Source organism: Peromyscus maniculatus, chromosome 9 (genome assembly GCF_049852395.1).
Source record: "Peromyscus maniculatus bairdii isolate BWxNUB_F1_BW_parent chromosome 9, HU_Pman_BW_mat_3.1, whole genome shotgun sequence".
NCBI classification, from domain to species: Eukaryota; Metazoa; Chordata; class Mammalia; order Rodentia; family Cricetidae; genus Peromyscus; species Peromyscus maniculatus.
Window position 1 is genome coordinate 68,626,895 of NC_134860.1, and position 18,790 is coordinate 68,645,684.

The 18,790-nt window shown below is 54.6% G+C and overlaps 2 protein-coding genes across 11 annotated transcripts in view; both read right to left on the reverse strand.

The window, feature by feature from the left end:
* Dmtn (dematin actin binding protein) overlaps window positions 1-13,217 on the reverse strand; it is a 38,890-nt gene extending 25,673 nt beyond the window's left edge. For 2 of the 10 annotated variants that reach the window (XM_076545337.1, XM_076545330.1), the window contains exons 1-3: window positions 7,583-7,747; window positions 6,441-6,641; window positions 4,214-4,344 (exon numbers count right to left, since the gene is read on the reverse strand). The gene's annotated coding sequence lies outside the window, so the exon portion shown is untranslated. Of the gene's footprint in view, window positions 1-1,931; window positions 2,018-4,213; window positions 4,351-4,476; window positions 5,486-6,440; window positions 6,642-7,582; window positions 7,748-13,174 lie in introns of those variants that run through there. The other 8 variants (XM_076545338.1, XM_076545332.1, XM_076545333.1 and 5 more) reach the window with 7 other exon arrangements.
* Window positions 13,218-13,593: 376 nt separating this feature from the next.
* Window positions 13,594-16,521, reverse strand: Fgf17 (fibroblast growth factor 17). Its single transcript, XM_006989113.3, has 3 exons — window positions 16,207-16,521; window positions 15,852-15,958; window positions 13,594-14,427 (listed from the first exon to the last, which is right to left on the reverse strand). Exons 1-3 carry the CDS (start codon window positions 16,445-16,447, stop codon window positions 14,134-14,136), a joined length of 642 nt encoding a protein of 213 aa, XP_006989175.2. The 5' UTR covers window positions 16,448-16,521; the 3' UTR covers window positions 13,594-14,133.
* Window positions 16,522-18,790: the final 2,269 nt, after the last annotated feature.

Consider the following 18,790-nt stretch of genomic DNA (forward strand, 5'->3'; position numbering starts at 1 on the left):
CGGAGTGTTGAGAGCAGGAAAGCGAGGGGTCCCAGGGGATGTGGCCACATGTACAAACACCAGCACTGCCCCCCCACTCCACCCCCACCCCACCCCCTGCCACTCAGGAACGTGATTTTGAACTCCGATGAGCAGAGTTATATCAATAGTTAGTGTCTGCAGAATGTGTCATGAGTGGCTTTGGCCTCGGCACTTCATGGCCTGGCGTTTCACCCTCACCCTGACATCCTAATCCTGTGAACTGACTGTCAGTCACCTCAGGTCTGTAGAAGAAGAAATGGAGACTTCAGCAAGCACTGGGTCAAGGACACACTAAGCCCACCGACCACGATACCACGGCATGCAAAACTTCAGCTTGAGTTACTGTGCTCCTCCGTCCCTTCCCCCTCCCAGACCCTCCGAAGCACTGGGGTGCCTTCCCAGCTTCATCGGGGTCCGGCGTCCCTTGGTGCCAGAGCACAGAGTTCAGCAGCTTTGGGGAAAGTGCTAAGGGCAGAAGCCTTACCTCTGTGGGGACATTTGCATTTGAATGGAAGGTTTCCTGGTGGGTGTTTTGTTGGTTTGTTTTAGGCAAAGAGCTCTCTCGGTAGGCCAGGCTGGCCTCCAACTATATATGTGTGTGTGTGTGTGTGTGTGTGTGTGTGTGTATGTGTGTATGTATATGTATATATATATGTGTGTATATATATATACATATATATACATATATATATATATATAAAACCTTATCAGGGATGACACTGAACTTCTACACCTCAAGAACGCTGGGCCCATTGGCACCACCTGGCCTGACTTAATGTGATGCTGGAGATCGACCCCAGGACTTCATGCCTGCCAGCCCTTCAGCGAAGCTACATACAATCCCAGGCTACAAATAAGGTTCTTCCCGGGGACATTTGCGGCTGTCAGAAGGCCAGCAGGGGGAAGATGTTTTAGGGTGGAAGATGAGAAAAGAAAGAAAATGGGAGTGGGAGGTGAGGAGGTGTGTGTGTGTGTGTGTGTGTGTGTGTGTGTGTGTGTGTGTGTGTGTGTGATTTTTCAGCTTCTGCCAAGTCGCACTGCACAGGCATCTGCCTACGGCACCCACGTGGCGTCCCCTCACCCAAGCTAATGTCTCATTTTGCTTCCAGGCCTGATCCCTTTCCCACCCTCGGGCACAGCCCTGCTCTCTCCTGGAGACTCCTGTAACCTCTGTGGGCACAGACTGAAAGGGCAGGCTGCAGCAGGAAGGGAGGGAGGAGGGAAGGGGAGGGAGGTAGCGCACCATGGAGGAAGCTAGTCCAGGTGTCGGAAGACACCCTTCAACCTCCCAGGCTCAGGTCAATAGCCAGCAGGCTCCCCATCCTCCCATCGCAGCCGCACCCACCTTCAGCTGGGCGCCCCAGCCTTATCGGAGACGCCAGCCAGGCCCCACCTCAAACCACCCACCCTCTCATCTCCAGGGCAACCGGAGCTTTGCAGCTCCCCAGGATGGGGGTGATAAGACTCGCCCAAAAGGGATCTCCAAATTTGCAGCCACACATCCCAGGGTGGCTTTTGTTTCAGGCAGGGATGAATCGAGATTGAGGCCCCTGGACTTGTAGAATGAAGGTTCAGCCGGCAGGCAGATCCACCATCGCAGGTGGGCTCTGGTCCAGCCTTCGCTTCCATTCTGTCCATCCTAAACCAGTTACCGCCTTCTCTGTGTGGGTATCCGTATAGCCTGGGGGTATTTCTATAGCCTGGCTGGACTTGACACATTGGCGTTCTAACTCACTTTGAGATAAGGACAAAAAGGGCTGAGAGATGAACTCACCCAAGGCCACCCAAAGGAAGCCAAGCTGGAATTCAACCCCGGGGCTGTATTTAAGCCAAAGGAAGTTCCTGTTCTTCCCAGTGCATCCCCCAAAGATCCTGTTTTAATACGAACTTGGGGCCTCTCTGCCTCTCACCTTGCCTGTAGAGCGGGAGCTGGGAGTCTAGGATTGGATGAGATTGTAGGATCTGGCTCTGGAGCACCTGGCATCGTCAAGCCATGCTGGAGAAGGCCACAGACAGTAAGGAACAAGTAAGGCAAGCTGGCCACTTGGGCTGGGTCAGGCAGGTGGGAGGTCTGTCCTCTGTCTCGGTTTCATTCAGCATCTCTGTCTCTCTCTTCCTGTCTTCCCTTTTCCTTCTTCACCCCCCCCCCCCCCCGCCGCCGCCGCCGCCCCTGCCTTTCACCCTCTCCCTCTTCCCCTCCCAGGCCCACTTGCATAGTTGCTGTGGCAACAAACCCAAAGCCAGAAATAAAGGCAGGCTCCAGCTAGGTCACCAGTTCCCAAAACAGCATCCTAGGGCGGGAGGAGGGTGGTGGCGGCTCAGGCAACCAACAGGGCAGGGACCAGGCATACTACAATGAATGTGTGGATTGTAGGGTGGGACTGGATGCAGGACAGAAGAAGGGTTTGGGCCTGCATAGAACAGTGGCTCACCGAAGGAAGGCCTTACTTAAGCCAAGCTTACCCCTGCCCTTTTCTCAGGCCAGCAAACTCTCTTCTCGCATGCAATTTTTTTTTTCTTAACCTTTTCCTATTGCTTTGGACTAGGTGCTGCTGTCACCAACACTGTCCGAGACTTGCCACACTGAACAAGATCAGGCATCTGTCCCAGGGCCCTGCCCACCCACTCTCAATCACAACAGCCCTGAGCCCCGGTGCCCTTTTCCCGTTGACCCCACGAATACGTCTGGATTCACTGGAGTTTGCTTAGGTTTCTCTCTTGACCAGGTTGGCAGGCCATTTCTGCACGCTTCCCTCAGATGAGGTAGGTCCCTCCTTTCTAGGTCCCTCAGTCCCTCAAGCTTGCTTCGTCCCAACATGTTTCTGTTCTGGCCTTATATCCTGAGTACCTGGGGTACAGCTGATTTGACACATCTGGGGAGAGGGGAAACATCCACCCTAAATCCAGAATTTCAGAATTCAGGAGAGGTCCTTATTCCACTCTCCTCACACATGAGCTCTGAAAGAACCGTACAGACATTTCCCATCAGTGGATAGATGTCGTCCCAACCTCAGAAAGGCCAGCTGTATTGAGACAAGACTCACAGGAGCATTCCAGGAAGAAGAGCTCCGTGCCCAACACACGGTTGCTGAGAGAACTCCTGCACACGGGTGCACACAGGGACTCTGCAGCCCTCCTTGCCAGAGCACTCGCCCACTTTCCCTGCCAGGACCCCCTCCACCCCCTCACGATGACACATAGCGCTGCCGAGGACACCTACTTACACCCGCCCACTGATGCCTCCCTCCTCCTCGGCACCAGTTCCTATGCTCACAGCCCCCGGCATGCTCTGCTGGACCCATCCCTGTGCTGAGCACGTGGACCCCAATACTCCCAGTGCCCTCACCTGACCCATCCCCTGGTGGCTTCCCTACATCTTCCACGGCAACACTACCTTTCTTCTCTTAGACCCACAACAACCTGGCAACCAGCCCCCCTGGGAGGAGACACACAGGTGTGCCTGCCCAGCAAAGGGAGCTTTGTGTGTCTGGTGCTGGGAAAGGAAGAGCCCTTAGGACCCAGAGGACCTCTGGGTCTGTTCATCACCCAGTCCCCTTCATCATCTCCCCCGGCCGCCGCCCCCCCCCCCCCCACTAGCTGCCGACTAGGACTGCGGTCACACCCTGCTACACAGCCTCATTCTTCACTGAGTTCCCACCCCAGCCTGGCCAGCCTCGGCTAGGAGGGGCTCCAGAGCGGGCTGTAAACCAACAGCATTGGGCCCCCTCACTGAACCCTTGCCACTCCGGAGGGCGCCTGACCCGGTGGGAGGGAGGCTGGCAAAGATTCCTTGCATCACTGAGCAAAAAGATAACAGCTCCCTCCACCGACTGTGCCCCCACGACCCCACCCCTTGAATTCCGACCAGAGAAGCTAGGTAGGCAGGGTGGAGGACTCAGGGAACAGGTGCTGGGGGGCGCGCGGGGGTGGGGTGGGGTGGGGGAGGGAGTCATATGGACTTTTTGCATGACAATACCCTAGATCCTTCTCCCCAAATAAGGAGGGGGTTTGATCAGATCAAACCCAGCTAAGCTCTGGTCTAGCCACCTAGACCCATTCTTCTACTGACCAAGGGTCCAAAGCTGACCTTCTCCTAGCATCCTCGCCACTACCCAAAGCCATGCCCCAAAGCCAGAGGTGCAGCCCAAAGTACCTACGGAAAGAAAGAGAGGCAGTGGACCCTGGCACCTACCTCCTCCCAGACAGTGGGGCCCGGGCTCTCCAAAAGCCCCGAGAGGCAAAAGGCCTAGGCCCTGGTCCACGGGTTGCCGCGTTTTCTCAGGAATCTAGGTAGGAGGCGGCTCTTCCAGGAACCCAGCCGCGCTTTAGCGAAGCACAAATAACAGGAAGAAAGCCGGCTTAGGGTGGGTGGGGTGGGAGCTGGCGAAGGAGGGGAGCTGGTCTTAGCTCAGCGGTCTGATCTCCCTTCTGAACCCCCACCCATTTCACCCATACCCTGCTGCTCTTGCAAGCCAACCAGCTTGGGTACCCGATGCTGGGGAGTCCGCGCCTGGTGTCTGGTGGGCGGGCAGGACGGGCGGTCGCTGGGCGGGCGGGCCCCTCCCCACCACCAACTGATAGTGGCCGGCCCCAGGGTGTGTGTGTGTGTGTGTGTGTGTGTGTGTGTGTGTGTGTGTGTGTGTGTGTGTGTGTGTGTGTGTGTGTGTGTGTGTGTGTGTGTTTGGGTGTGTTGCTGGTCCAGTCCACCTCAGCTGCTGCTACAGCTGATCCATTTGAAACAAGGGGCGCATTAGCCGGCATCATGACGCCCGGCATCATGACGAAGCAGAATTGGCCGCGCTGCCTTTTTCCCCTTTCCCACAGCCCGGCTCTGCTCTATCCACACTCATAGCCCTTCCAGCAGAGTTCAAGTGGCTGGGGGTGAGTGGCCGCTGCTGATAATGGAGGGGAGCTGTGCCTAGCTCTCCAGGCACCTGCAACTCAAACCCCATTCATAGGGCTCCACCATCTTCCAGAAGCGGTTGAGGCGCTGTGAGGGTCCCCACCTCTGGGATGAGGGAACAACTCGGGTACCAGAATTGATCATTCAAGGATTAACCCTCTCCTAGGGGGCGTGAATGGAAGGATATAAGGAACCAGGTGATGAATACGTAAGATCCAGAGTGAATTTTCAGTAACCTTGATCCCCTGGGAACTGCAGTAGGGGCCAGTGGATGGAATGAAGGACCTGGCTTCTCCCCAGGGAAGATGTTTTTGACAAGGAAGCTTCCTACCAGATGGCACTCATTCCAGCACAGAGGCATGCCTTCCCTCCCTGGCAAAACTTGCACCATTCCCGGCTTTGGGGTACATCGAAAGCCTAGACACTGACCCCTACCAGCATTGACTGGCCTCTTCCTACCTCCATGTCGGCTGCAGACTTGCCTACCTAGGCAGCCTGGCGTTGCCCTGGTAACTGCTGCCCACAGCCGGTCAGCTGATGGTATCAGCAGCTCCTGGGGCAGAGCTAGGATCTGGAGAGGGGGCTCTGGGGTTTCTGAATGGAAAAAAAAAAAATCTCAGGGGGAGGGGCTTGAAGAAGACAGGTAAAAAATATGGCCCCAGCGTCCTTTTTCAAAGGGAGGAGGACGGGAGGGGACGGGAAGGGAAGGTATATCTCGATTAGCAGAAGACAGGGGAGACTGGAACCTGAAGGTGGCTTGGACACAAGGAGAGATGACGAAGGCAGGTAGCTGAGTGCCTGAGAAGGGGGAAGGAGGGCAGGGAACCCAGACTTAGCTGCCTGGGTGCAGGCAGGGCGGGTCCTGTGGAAGGTAGAGAGGGAGAGAAGAAAAAACAAAAACAAAAACAAAAAAACAAAAACCTGGGGTGGGGGAGGGACGTCCAATCCACAGAAGCAGGGAGAAAAGGCCGGGGAGCTGCATGGGGTATACCTTTAATGTGCGGGAAGAGGGGCACAAGCTTGGAGGAGGAGCTACCCGGCTTTTTTCCAGCGAAGTCCTGGCTTCTGCCTAGCCTCTCACGGCTTGCCCCTTCAACCCCACCCTTGTAGCCCCGAGTCTGGGTCTGAGAGCGCGGGAGGGAGGGAGGGAGGCCCTCCTCCTCAGCGTTGCTCCATCCTTTTGAGAGACCAGGTACCCAGGGCTCTGACACTCAGCCCTTCAGATTCCTGACTTCGCTCCTGCCTGGCTTCCTCCTCCTTGGATTACCACCCCCCCTTTTCAGACCCCACCCCGGGAGACATGTCTTCCAGTACAAGGAAGGGTCTCCCGAGGTATGTTGTATGTAGACAGGAGCCTAGACTGAGGTGGGTTAGGAGCCCTGGGTAGGGAGTCAACGATTCAGGAAGAGAGGAATCCCTTCCTGATGGAAGCCAGCCTATGAGGCAGAGGGAAGTGGGGGAAGAGTCCGGGGAAAGGCCAGGAGGAGGGAAACATGAGGGCAGGGGTTCTCAGTACCTTCAAGGGCCTGGGGCGTGGGGCAGGAACACGGCGGCGGCCTCTGCGGTGACATACACCTCCATCCCTCAGCGCATCTCCTCTCCGCCTCCCGTTGCCAAGACAACCTCCTGGCAGCCCAGGCCCAGCTCAGCAGCGATGGGAGGGGGAGGAGAAGAACTGACTCCTATTGCTTCTTCCTCGGGGACAGAGGGAGGGGGCCTGCCGAGGAGTCGATAATGCTGGGGCTGTGCCCCCCAGCCATACCCTACCAAGTGTGCCCCCCCCCTCTTCCTCATAAGCCAGGATTGGCTCCAGGAGTGGCCTGGAGGGAACCATAATTCAGGGCCAGACAACAGGCTGGTTGGAAGGATAACTGCCCTGCTCCAGGCAGCCGATGGAGTGAGTGGGTGGAGAAGGTGAAAAGGACCAGGGATTCACAGCCCTGGTGTTGAGGAACCACATCCCAGAAGGTCACTGGCTGGGCGGGACACATAGCCGTGGGCTCCTACCTCTACCATTTACCTGGGTACCTCTTTCTCAAAACCTCCCTCTGTCTCTCTCCTTGACCTAGACGAAAGTCAGAGCTTCTTCCGGTCCCTTAAGGCCCAAATCCATTCCCCCAACATATCAGTCACATGTTGTTTGGAATGTTCCCCCCACACACACCAGCCAGACACCTTAGACAGGGTCCAGTCAGCCCTGGAGCTAAAGGGTCCACAGAGTTAGGGCTCCCTCTGTCGACCTCACGTTGTCAAGGTCATCCCTTGCTAGAAGGGATCCTGTGTGTGTGTGTGTGTGTGTGTGTGTGTGTGTGTGTGTGGCGGAGGGGGGGATGGGGATGAGTGCAGGTTGGAGGTGGAGGTTAGCCAGGCCTGGAGACCCTCCTCTCCTTTGCCATTCTCTGCTCATCTCTGTCCTGCTGTCCAGCCCCATCTGTGGAGAACAGGGTCCCCTCCAGCCCAGTCCTGGGAAGGCCCATTTTCCTTTGGAAAACCAGTTGATCTGAGGTTCCTCTCCCCTCTCGGTCATGTAAATGTTCTTCCCGGGGAGCTGGCAACACTGACCCCCTGTGCCAGTTGACTCTGCCCCAAGTGGGCTTCTTCCATACCCTCAACCAACCCAACAGGCAAGGAGGCCTCCCTCAGACAGGACCAGTGTACCTTCTGAAGCTCTCAGGTCTTGGGAGTAGGCATTTGCAATCCCAGCAGAGGGTGGAGGCGCTTGTTTCTCTCAGGAAGAGGGCTCCAGGCCCAGACACCTACTTCTGGGCTACTTTCTCCAGAAAGGTCACTGGTGCCAGACTTCCTGAGAGGACTGTGGCCCAAGCAACAGGCCTCTCTGTCCACGTCTCACTCCAGTGCCCAGGCCCCACCCCATGCACTGACCTGTTGGGGAGGGGTAACACCAGGGGTGCCCCTACGCTGTCTAAATATTAACTCCTGGAAAGGTTGAGCCAGGCCACCTGGACACTTGGACACATGGGGAGGAAGGAGAGAGGACAAAGATCCAGGCAGAGGAAGACGAGGAGGAGGAAGGCCCAAAGCAGCCATTTTAGGATGGGTGTGGTGTCATATGTCTACCATCCCGATACTTGGGAGGCTGAGATAGAAGGATGCTGTGAATTTGAGGCCAACACAGGCTACGTATGTATTTTTTTTATATTTTATACATATATATGCAAGAAAGAAATAATTATAAAGTGACTCTTTAGCTGGGCAATGCCTTTCATACTGACACTCCAGAGGCAGAGGCAGGTGGATCTCTGAGTTCAAGGCCAGCCGGATCTATAGAGTGAGTTCCAGGACAGCCAGGGCTACACAGAGAAACCCTGTCTCCAACAAAACAACAACAACAAAAGTGACTCTTTCTCAGCAGAGACTGGAAGCCTTCCTGCTGGAGTCCGGACTCTCAGCGTCTGAGACCTCAGCGCCTCAGCACCACGGATGCTGCCACCAGGATCACCTAACCTGTCACTCCCTCCTCAAAGGCCTTCACAGCCTCTTTCCTGCCACGGCACCAAAACCAGCCTTCACACTTGGACCGAACATTCTAGCTAATTTTCCATGTAAGCTCTGGGCTCCAGCCACACTGGACCTGGGCAAGGGAGGGGGCCTGGGGCTGAGGCCTGCAGACAGCAAGGATCCAGGCTGTAGGACTCAACTGGATGACAGGTGAGAATGTTTCCACAGCCTGCCTGCCGCTGCCTGGCATGTCTCTGGAGCTTAGTACATTTTAGTTCCTTATTTCCAAAACTTTTGTCCTTTGGAGACTCTGTAGCCCAGCCTCATGGGTACAGCAGTTCTTCTGAAGCTTCCGTGTTAGTGTTACAGACGTGAGGATGGTCTCAGATTTATTCCCAAAACTTTTTTATCTACTCTTTTGGGATATTTTTCGTTTTCTTAAAAAAAAAAAAAAAAAAAGAAAGAAAGAAAGAAAAAAGAAAGACTCTCATTATATAAGTAGCCCAGGCTGGCCTTAAACTTGAACTCTTCATTCCTCAACTCCCTGGTTCCCACGTGATAGGATGACAGGCTTGTGCTACCACACCTGGATGCCTTTTTATCTTCATTTTGAGAAGGAGAGAGAATTCCGAAAAGATTCCAATGAAAGAACTGTGCTTTCATGGGTTAATCCCTCCAATTAAGATTCAAGTGCCCCGAAAGCTCCATCTTCTCCAACATTTTAATTAACCGGAGGATCCTGCACAGTGCTTCGGTACCAAAGGGAGGAAATGAATAGTTACTTAATTCAAAGCGACTGCTCAGGACCCCCTCCTTCCCCAGGACACCTGAGGGTTCTGGCTTCCCATCCTGCCTGTGTCACGAGGAACAGACAGCGCAGTGCTAGGGAGCAGCCAGATGTGGGCACACCGGTGGCAAACCTTTCGGAACTGAGAGGTGGGGACAGGATTGTGGTGCCTCACACCTGGAATCCCAGCACCTGAGAGGGTGAGTCAGGACAGCTGCTCCAAGTTTTAAGTCAGCCTGGGCTACATAGTAAGTTCTAGGCTGATGTGCGCTGTAGAGTAACTCTGTCTTATGAGACTCTGTGTGTGTGTGTGTGTGTGTGTGTGTGTGCATTTGTATGGAGAGTGACAGAGGAAGACAGTAGATCAATGGCAACCTCTGGTCTCTTATACTTACTCACCACACACATATCACACACACATACAAACTCACACACACCCATATTATTATTAATTTTTTTTGGTTTTTCGAGACAGGGTTTCTCTGTGTATCTTTGCGTCTTTTCTGGATGTCGCTCTGTAGACCAGGCTGGCCTTGGAACTCACAAAGATCCGCCTGCCTCTGCCTCCTGAGTGCTGGGATTAAAGGCGTGCGCCACCACCGCCTGGTCCACACACAAATTATTAAAGAGAAGGGGCTGGAAAGATGGCTGAGCATTTCAGAGCACTTTCTGTTCTTTTGGAGGACCCAAGTTCAGTTCCCAGCACCCATCTCAAGTGACCTACAACTGCCCATGACTCTAGCTTCAGATATCTCCCACTTCAATTCTCTGAAGGCACTAGGCACATATGTGGTACACAGACATACATGCAGACAAAACACCCATACACATAAAATAAAAACAGATTTTTATTTAAAAAACAAAACCAAACAAAAAACAGCCGGGCAGTGGTGGTGCATGCCTTTAGTCTCAGCACTAGGGAGGCAGAGGCAGGTGGATCTCTGTGAATTCGAGGCCAGCCTGGTCTACAGAGCGAGATCCAGGACAGGCACCAAAACTACACAGAGAAACCTGTCTCGAAAAACCAAAAAACCCAAACCAAACCAAACAAAAACCAAACCAAACAACAACAACAAAAAAGCAAAACCAGGACCAGAGATGGCTCAGCAGGTAAAGACACTTGCTGTGCAAGCCTGGTGATGTGATGGCTGGAACCCACATAAAGGCAGAAGGAGAGAACCTACTCCAGGAATGCTGTGGCAAGTGTGTTCACACACATACCGTACCATGCACACACACACAGAGTAATAAACAAAACAAGCGAAACAGAAGGGGATGTGCTTGGTGAGTGGGGGGCAAGTGTTGTGCCATATTTTGATCGCATTCTAACAATAAAGCTTGCTTTGAGTCAGAGGGTGGAGCTAGCCACTAGCTGACCAAAATTAACCATAGAGGTTTTGGAGGACCGAGGACGGAGAGGAGTATCTGACTCCCATTTTTTTTTTATTGATAAAGAATAATTAGGTAAATGCATAAGGCAAGTGTTCTTGTTTTGCTAGTGTCTGTAAAGGCTCCACATGGAGGCTGGACAGGAGGTTTGAAAACCACGTTAGTGATGGCCCTCGCAGACCTGTGTGTTTGGCAAGTAAGCGGATGTACAGAAGTGGACAGGCAGAGACTTCATTTGTACAGAACCTAGAGAGCCCTGCCAAAGCAGTTGTATGCAAGGGGTGCCCCTGGCTTCCAAGGTGACGATACTCAGCGGGGAACCCATAGAAAGACTTAGAGGGTTTTTTATTTTCCAATTTATTTATTTTTATCTTATGGGCACTGCTGTTTTACCTGCATGTGTGTCTGTGTGAGAGTGTCAGATCTTGGAGTTACGGACAGGTGTGAGCTGCCATCCATGTGGGTGCTGGGAACTGAACCTGGGTCCTCTGGAAGAGCAGTCAGTGCTCTTAACCGCTGAGCCATCAAAAGGAAACAAAGGCAGTGAAGCCAGGAGGATAGCCCACTACGAGCAAAGCTGAGGACTGGAGCCAAGACTCTGGCTTGGTAACTGGGAGGCCACTGGCCACTGGCATCCAAGGGACGTCGTTGGACAATGTGACTTAAGATCGAACCAGCCGTGTGGTATCTGAAGTGAATGGACATCGTTCCCGACTTCCTTGCACCAGCTCCTTTGGAGTTTAGAGGACAGAATGGTGAAGGGAAAAGACAGAGCAAAAGATTGATGTGGAGGTTATTCTTAGAGTGTGGTAATACCACATCACACAGGATTTGAGTCCGGTCCCTGCGGCTCCCCTGCACCTTCTCCCCTTGGATGGGTTCATCTTGTCCCCTATCACAAGAAGCCATTGTCAAGAGTCTGCTTAGATCCTTCAGATACCAGATCTCAAATCCACTGAGAAGTCCCTTTCCTACTACAAAACCCCTTATAACCCCTCTAAAGTGTCATTACCAGAGAGACCAATTCCTCTTAACCCACACCTTTTATTCATTTATTTATTTTTGACAGGGTCTCTTGTAGTCCAGGCAAGAACTCTTAATCTTCTCGTTTTAGCTTCCCGAGGGCTAGGACGACAGGGGAATGCCGCCATGCTTGGTTCTGGCTTCTTCGCCGTAACATTTTCCTATTAAACTTGTCCAGAAGACTCTGGGATGTGAGAAGCTACCTAGGGCAGGGAGCCTGCAGGCTGGCAGAGGCACTAAGAGGTGTGGTGAGGAGTGGGTGGTTTTGAGCCCAACCGGGGAATCAGATGGACTGAGGGTTCTCTGAGATGCCCCTGGCTTCCGGTTTAGTCCTGCCCTCCAAAGCTGTCTGTCCTGTACTCTTTGGCATGCTCTGTCCTTGCCTGCCAGGCCTCACCTCAAAAAGCAAGAAAGGAAACAGTGAGAGCTTTCTGGAGCTGGCCCCGAGAGAGGCTTGTCTGTGCTGGGGAGGTCAAAGGGGGAGGGAGGGGCCGCGAAAGGCCCGAGAAGAAAGCCGAGGCCAGACAAAGGGCCCAGTCCACCTTTGAAGCTGCCTCTAACCCAAGAGGAAGGGTGGGGGGTGGGCCAAGGCCCGGCTGGAGAGGCAGTCTAGAGTCTTAAAGAATGTCTCGAATTCCTGCGATAATCAGAGGGATCAGAGCCTCCTCCTTCTCAAAGTCCTCCCAGCCCCCCAAAGTCCCAATACTCCACACCTTGGGGGCCCCAACTCTTTGTCCTCAAGTAATTGCTGGGTGTTGCCCCAGTTTTAAAGTCCCATTGAACTCACCAGTTATCAGCTGCAGCCCCAGACCACCCGCCCTACACACACCCCAGAAAACTACCCCCAGCGCGTCCGGCGGTCTTCACTGGGATTAAGGCTCTTTGTGATAGGGGGACAGAAAAAAAGCAACCTGGTGAAAAGCAATTATGGCGAGCTGGAAGGAGAATGTCAATCCTAGGCCCGCGGGACCTCCCTCTTGGCTGTTGTCGGCTCCACCTTCTAAATGGCCCAGGGTTGGGGGGTCAGGCCCTGTTCCAGCTCTGAGCTGGTTCTGTCTGCCGCAGCCCACCTCTGGTTCAGGCTAAACCAGCGCCCCGGCCCTACAACTTCTTCTGTTCTGGACTTTTTGAAAATAATTCTTGGGAGAAGTGGGAAGAAGGTTAGCTTTCATTCTTTTTCATCTCTCTTCATAAATCCTCCGCCCCAACGTTTTCCTAAGAGGGGGAAACTGAGGCCGAAGTTTCCAGGAGCAGAAAGGAGGAGGACCGGGAGGAGGGTCCCAGACACAATAACCTCCCCCTTGACAAGATTAAAAGCCGACGCACCGTAGGAAAGGCGGTTTTACGGCTCCCACCCCCAGGCACACCTGGAAGCTCTGGGAAAGCCCACCCCAGAAGCTCGGTGGGGGCTGGGCGCCCTCCCCCTCCATTCCCAGCCTGCGGCCGCCTCTAATTGAAGCTTGCCCTCAGGTGTGGCCCCCGCCTCCGCCCCCAGTGGGGACCGGGGAGAACAAGGGGACACATTCTCGACCCACCCGCTTCCGCTCGTCCCAGACCTCCCCCCCCCCCCTCCCGCTCCCAGCCCTGCTCACCGGAAAAAAGCAATCTTGCTCCCCGCGAGGTGACTTCTGACGTCCCCCGGGCCGCGCTCCTGCCACCACCCCCCCCTCCCCCGGGCCTGGGCCCCACAGGATGCCTGTCCCCCGCCAGCGGCCGCTCCGGGCCGCGCCTAGGGGTTGGGTTTTCTTCTCTCCTACAGGTAGCAGGGACGCGTCGCGTGAGCCTGGACATCGGAGCCCGCGGAGGGAGGGGCCGCCGGTCCCCCGGGCCTGGGCGAGCCTCGGCCTCCCCGCACGGCACAGCGGGACGCGCTGGCTGCTGCACCTGCGTCCCCCGGCGCCCAGCTTCCCCAGCTAGCGTCTGACCTCTCGGTGCCGCCAGCCCCAGACACTTTGCAGCTGAGTTCTGTGCTCTGATTGCCCACTTTTCTTCAGCGGACCCGGTTGCAGGAAAATGGTTTTTATTCTGGGGCTTGGGATGGGGGAGGCAGGCCTGGGGCGAGAAATAGGAAGAGTGGCTGGTTTTTTGTTTCTCTCGGTGTCTCTGGAAACTAAACCAAAAGTCCCTTCCTACTACTGTCTGGTCAGGAGTTTTGGCTATTTGGTTCAAACTGAGAGAGATGCCGGGAGCGAAATTTGAGAACAGTTCTGCAAGGCCTGAAATCTGCTGACCTGCCTGTCCACTTGTTTCAGGCCGACGCTGGGAGACAGGCGTTTTAGGTCAGGGAGACCCTACTTCTTTCCCCAGGATCTGCCCCTGGCCTCAAAAGAGCCTGTTCCAGAGTGTGGTGCCCACCCTGGGGTACACAAGTACTGTTTGTTTGGTTTTTTTTTCCCAGCTGGGGATTAGATGCTTCATGCCCTTTGGGTCCTTTTGGGGTCTGGCTCCCCACCTTCCACCCCAGCCCCCATCTTTGGATGAGTTAGAGAAGAGAGAGAGAGGAGGCTGCTGAGGGGCGTCTACCCGGCCTTGCTCACTATGGCCTCCCTGACTACGTCTGGGGCTGGGGCCTCCGGGTACGCTTGGTCCTGCGGGTGGGGGCCGAGCCCACAAACTCGAACTGCTTCTGCCTCTCGGCATGGTTGGGGAAAGGCAGCTGGCCCTGGTAGAGGCGCTTGATGAAGTGGGCCTCTCGCTGGTTCTGGCGGCTTCGGGAGGCCTGGCGCGGCCGGCCCTGCCGAGTGAAAGCCATGAACCAGCCCTCATGCCGGGCGTTCTGGAAGGCTGTGTAGTTATTCTCCAGTACGATCTCGGTGAACACGCAGTCTTTGCTCTTCCCACTCGGCTATGGAAGAAAGGAGCAGAGGAGGGGAATTTGTCCACTCACCCCGGCTGAGTTGTCTGCCTTTGGGCCTTCCTGCAGGACCCAAGTGGGAGCAAGGAGTCATTGTGCCCAAGGAACTGTCCTAGTGAGATGGGCACCTTGGTTAGGGAGGCAGCAGTGAGCGGTGCACACCGGCTGTGCCTGGAGTCAGAGGTGGACTTAAATCATTCAGCATTGGTGTCCCTTGAGGAAGCCTCCAGAAAGCACTGAATCTCAGTTTCCCCAAATGTAGGGTCAAGATCAGGCTAGAACAAAATTCATTGCTTGGGGGTGGGGGCTGTGGACATGGCTCCCGAGAATTCTATGCTCTCTGGGTGAAAGCTGTCGCAGGGTGGAGAGAGGGATCAGAAAGAGCCAGCCGGACACTTGACCCCGCATGCCTTGCTTTCTTACAAAAGTGAGAAGGGTACTCGGTGAGCACCAGTCAGAGCTAGAAGTCAAGACCGGGCAATTCTAAAGGGAGTACCCACAGTGCTTTGAGGCTTCACCAGTTAGTGCTTAGCATGCATCTTGCTGGTCACTGTCCATGAACCCCACTGAACTCAGGAGAACTTTTACCATACACGAAATGGCCCTGATCACGTTTTTTAGCCCTCCACATGGGCTGCCACACCAACACATCACATGCAATATCCTGTAGTGGATAGATTCTTCCTGACCGCTGCTGGAGAAATAGTCCTTGCATCAGCACCAGATTCCTGTGGACCCTCTGTCCCTTCAGCAGGCCAGGAGCCACAAGGACTCCTTTAAATAGCGACTGGGAGGGAGGGGTAGAGGGGGGGCTAGAGAGATGGCTTAGTGGTTAAGATCACTGGTTGCTTTGCCAGAGGACCAATGTTTTGATTCTCAGTACCCCCATGGAGGCTAAAAGGTGTAACCCCAGTTCTCAGGGATCAGACACTCTCTTCTGGGTTCTACAAGCCTGTGGTGGTACAGACATACTTGCAGGCAAAACATCCACACACATACAAGAAAAAAAAAAATTAAAAAAATTGATAGAGATCCGGAGCAATGGTTCAGTGGTTACGAGCACTGGCTGCTCTAGCAGAGGACCTGGGTTCAGATCCCAGCACCCACACGGCAGCTCACAATCATCTGTAACTCCGTTTCCAGGGGCTCTGATCCCTTCTTACCTCCATAGGCATCAGGCGCACATGTGGTACACAGACATCCATGCAGATTAAACACTCATACACATAAAGTAAAAACAAATCTTTAGAAAAGGAAAAGAATTAAATGAATATTGGGAGGTGGGGTGATTTGTCAAGCAAAGACCTCCCCCTGTCAACCAGGAGCCCCCACCCCCCACCCCTGCTTTAACCATGCCCACCCTTATTTTAGTAGAGAAGACACATCCGTCTGCTGCCCTGTGTCCCAGGTCTCACCTTTCCAATCAGTTTGCCCTTCTTGTTCATGCAGATGTACTTCTCGCTCTCCGCCCCCTTGATGCGGACCCGGCTGCCAAACGTATCCGTCTCCACGATGAGCTTGGCTATGATGAGGGAAAAGAAGAAAGACCTTTGTCTATCAGCTGCTGGCTCAGGGATGTGCAAGGGGTCCCCCCAAGCAGTCTGTCTCTCAAAGTCAGGCCAAAGGGATGGTGTACTATCAGGCTTGCAGGACCAAGGGGCTTCCTCTACCCACCATATACCTCAAATCCCCTAACCCAGGAGCTGGGAAGAAACCTGGAGGCCAGGCTGGGCAGGATCCAAGTGGTCTGGGGCAAGGGCCAGGTCTTACCGAACTTGTTGCCATCCTCAGCGGTGGCGGAGATGCGACGCCCGGTGACTTGCACGTGCTTGCCGCTCGTCCGGCTGTACAGCTGGTACTCACGGATTTGCCGTCTGCTCAGCTGGTCAGTCATGGCGCCCTGGTCCCTCACGTACTGGTTAAAATTAGGAGACGGGTGATTCTCCCCCTTTGCGGTTACCAAGGGAAAAATAGTGTCAATTTGCTTTGGGTGACACCACCATTGGTCCATCTGGGGAGAGGGGTAAGGAGGTGAGCGAAGTGGGGCTGGCTGGGTACCCTGCAGTGTAGGGTGCAAGGTGAAGACTGCCTGTGTCCATGATCTTCCCAGGATGCTGCATGAACCAGTTGTGGCTTTGGGGGGACTTGTGGCTGTCAGTCTTTGGGAAGCACAGTGAGACAGCGTACATCTGCAGCAACAGGTTGCTAGAAGAAACCTTCAAGGTTGTGTGTCCTGTCTCTGTGTTCTGTTGCGTGGGACACACAACTCATAGCCAGGACTCCTTGCTCTTTCTCAGGGGTCTTGGTTCCATTAACCAGGACCCCTAGATGCTCCCACCCCACCCCATTAGCCTTGAAAGGTCCCAGAACACCTGCACAGAGCAGATGTGTTACTGACTTAACCACTGGAGGGTATTTGGGGGTCTCTTAGGTCCTTATCCATAGTGTCCTGGAGATCAGAGAGAGAGAAGAGTGAGAGAGAGAGATACTTCCCTAGTGTATGGGGTAGACACAGCCATAGAAGGTGGTACCAGTGGCTGCTTTTGTGGTCCCCTGCTGGCCTGGGGCAGTTACCTAGGTGTTTAGTGGCCTGCCTCCTTGGGTGGCGAAAGGAACCATTTCCACTGTATACCAAAGCCTGTCCAGTACCATATCTCCACATTGGGGCTCACCTTACCCAGCCTTACCTGAGTAGGACAGAAACATTACTCACTGTCCTGTCTCCTCCAAGGTGCCCTCTAGGGTGACAGTTGCCAGCTGCTGGTGATAGCCTCATCTTAGCATGAAAGGCTCGTGTGGGGACAGCCCTTCCCTGTTCCTAATGCTCAATTCCACCTGTAATTATTTCAGGCCTGATCCACGACAGAGCTAGGCCCAGCTCAGCATGTATTAGAGGCCACTCTCTCTTAGATAGAGGGGTGGAACATACCAGGGTGGTGGTGCTGAAACCTTCCTGTCAAGGCCAAGGTCTAACCTGCTCAGAGTTGACCCCTTCCAATTCTTTCCATTCCCAGCACCAGTTCCTAAAGGTCAAGGGTTGCCGGGACTCTGGGAGATTAAGAACATCTCAGGGACCTACCATGCATCCCACCCTAGAGAAACTTGAGGCTAGCCTCTGTGGTGGGGAATGTGCGGCTTCGCCCTCACAGGCCTCCCTGCCAGGGGTGGTGGGTTCCTGTCTATCTCAGCCTTAGCCTCCTGGCCCAGGTTCAGGATGTCCGCCCCACTTGGCGGGCAGCCTTCTCCTGGCAGTCTCTTCCAGGTCAGGGGCAGATAGCGGCTCCCCACCCCCAAGCCCCCTCCTCTCCTTGTCCCCCTTCAAGCCTTTCACAAAAGTAGCCCACGCCCTCCCCCACCCCCCACAGCCCACAGCCCACAAGTCCCTCTCCCACAGGACCTTGCCTGTTCCTTTCATGTTCCCGCTGTGGGGGGACCTCCCCTTCCACCCCGGCAGACAGCTGCTTGTCAGGCAACCCCTCAAGCATGGCTGTGGTTCAGCCTGTTGCCCCCCCCCTCCCAGGGGGGTGAGGGGGCACTTCAAGGGGAAAGACAGCCTTGCCACCTTCCCTCGGTCCTGAATGGGGCCTCAGCCAGGCCATAAACGCCCAGGCCAGCGGCACCATTGTGCTAATTCCCTTTCCAGAACAGGTTGGACCCACCCCCAGACCCCTCCCTGCCAGGCTGGGGGCTTTCTTCTTACCCTCCCTAGATGTGTGAAGCAAAAGGCCTGGAACCGGCCAGAGCAAAAAAAGGGGGGGGGGAGGAAAAAGGAGGGTGTTGTCTCTCTCCCACCCCCCCACTGCTTCAAAGGCAGTCCCTTCCCACTCCAGAGAAAAGGCATTTACCTTAAAAAAAAAAAAAGTCCCCAGTGGATGGGAAGAGAAACAGGCCTCTGGCCTGGGAAAGCCAGGCCATCTCTCCCCAGAGCGGTTCTGGACCAGTGCATTTTAATAGCTGCATTTTTATGGGGGATCACAAAAAAGGGTCTGCGCCTCGCCTCTAGCTGGGGGCTGGGGGGGTGGGTGGGAGGTGTGTGTGAGGGGAATGTGGAGAGGTAAACCCCGAGTTCCGTCCCACACAAACCTTTAAGGCTTGACCTAGGAACTCTATAGGTAATGGGTCTCCCTATCCAGTTGGATACTCCAACTGTGCCCGAGTCCCTGGCCACCTAGGGTCCAAGCATGTTGGGAAGGGCAGATGGTGGGTGAATGGACCGAATAAGTGGTTTCGAATCCAAACCCTTCAGGCACCTGCAGGCACAAACCTCACCTGGGCAGCTGCCTCCGCTGGCTTCTAGCTTCTAACCGCTCCGGGGCTCTATCCCTCAAGTATAAACACAATGCCCTTAGCCATC

Bases quoted from the DNA above. Each gene is read 5' to 3' on its own strand.
- Fgf17 (XM_006989113.3), bottom strand. From the start codon at position 16,447: ATGGACCAATGGTGGTGTCACCCAAAGCAAATTGACACTATTTTTCCC. The intron at 15,959-16,206 runs GTAAGACCTGGC...CCCTCATCATAG, and splicing joins TGAGGATGGCAACAAGTTCG to CCAAGCTCATCGTGGAGACG. The intron at 14,428-15,851 runs GTGAGACCTGGG...TTTCTTCCATAG, and splicing joins AGGGCAAACTGATTGGAAAG to CCGAGTGGGAAGAGCAAAGA.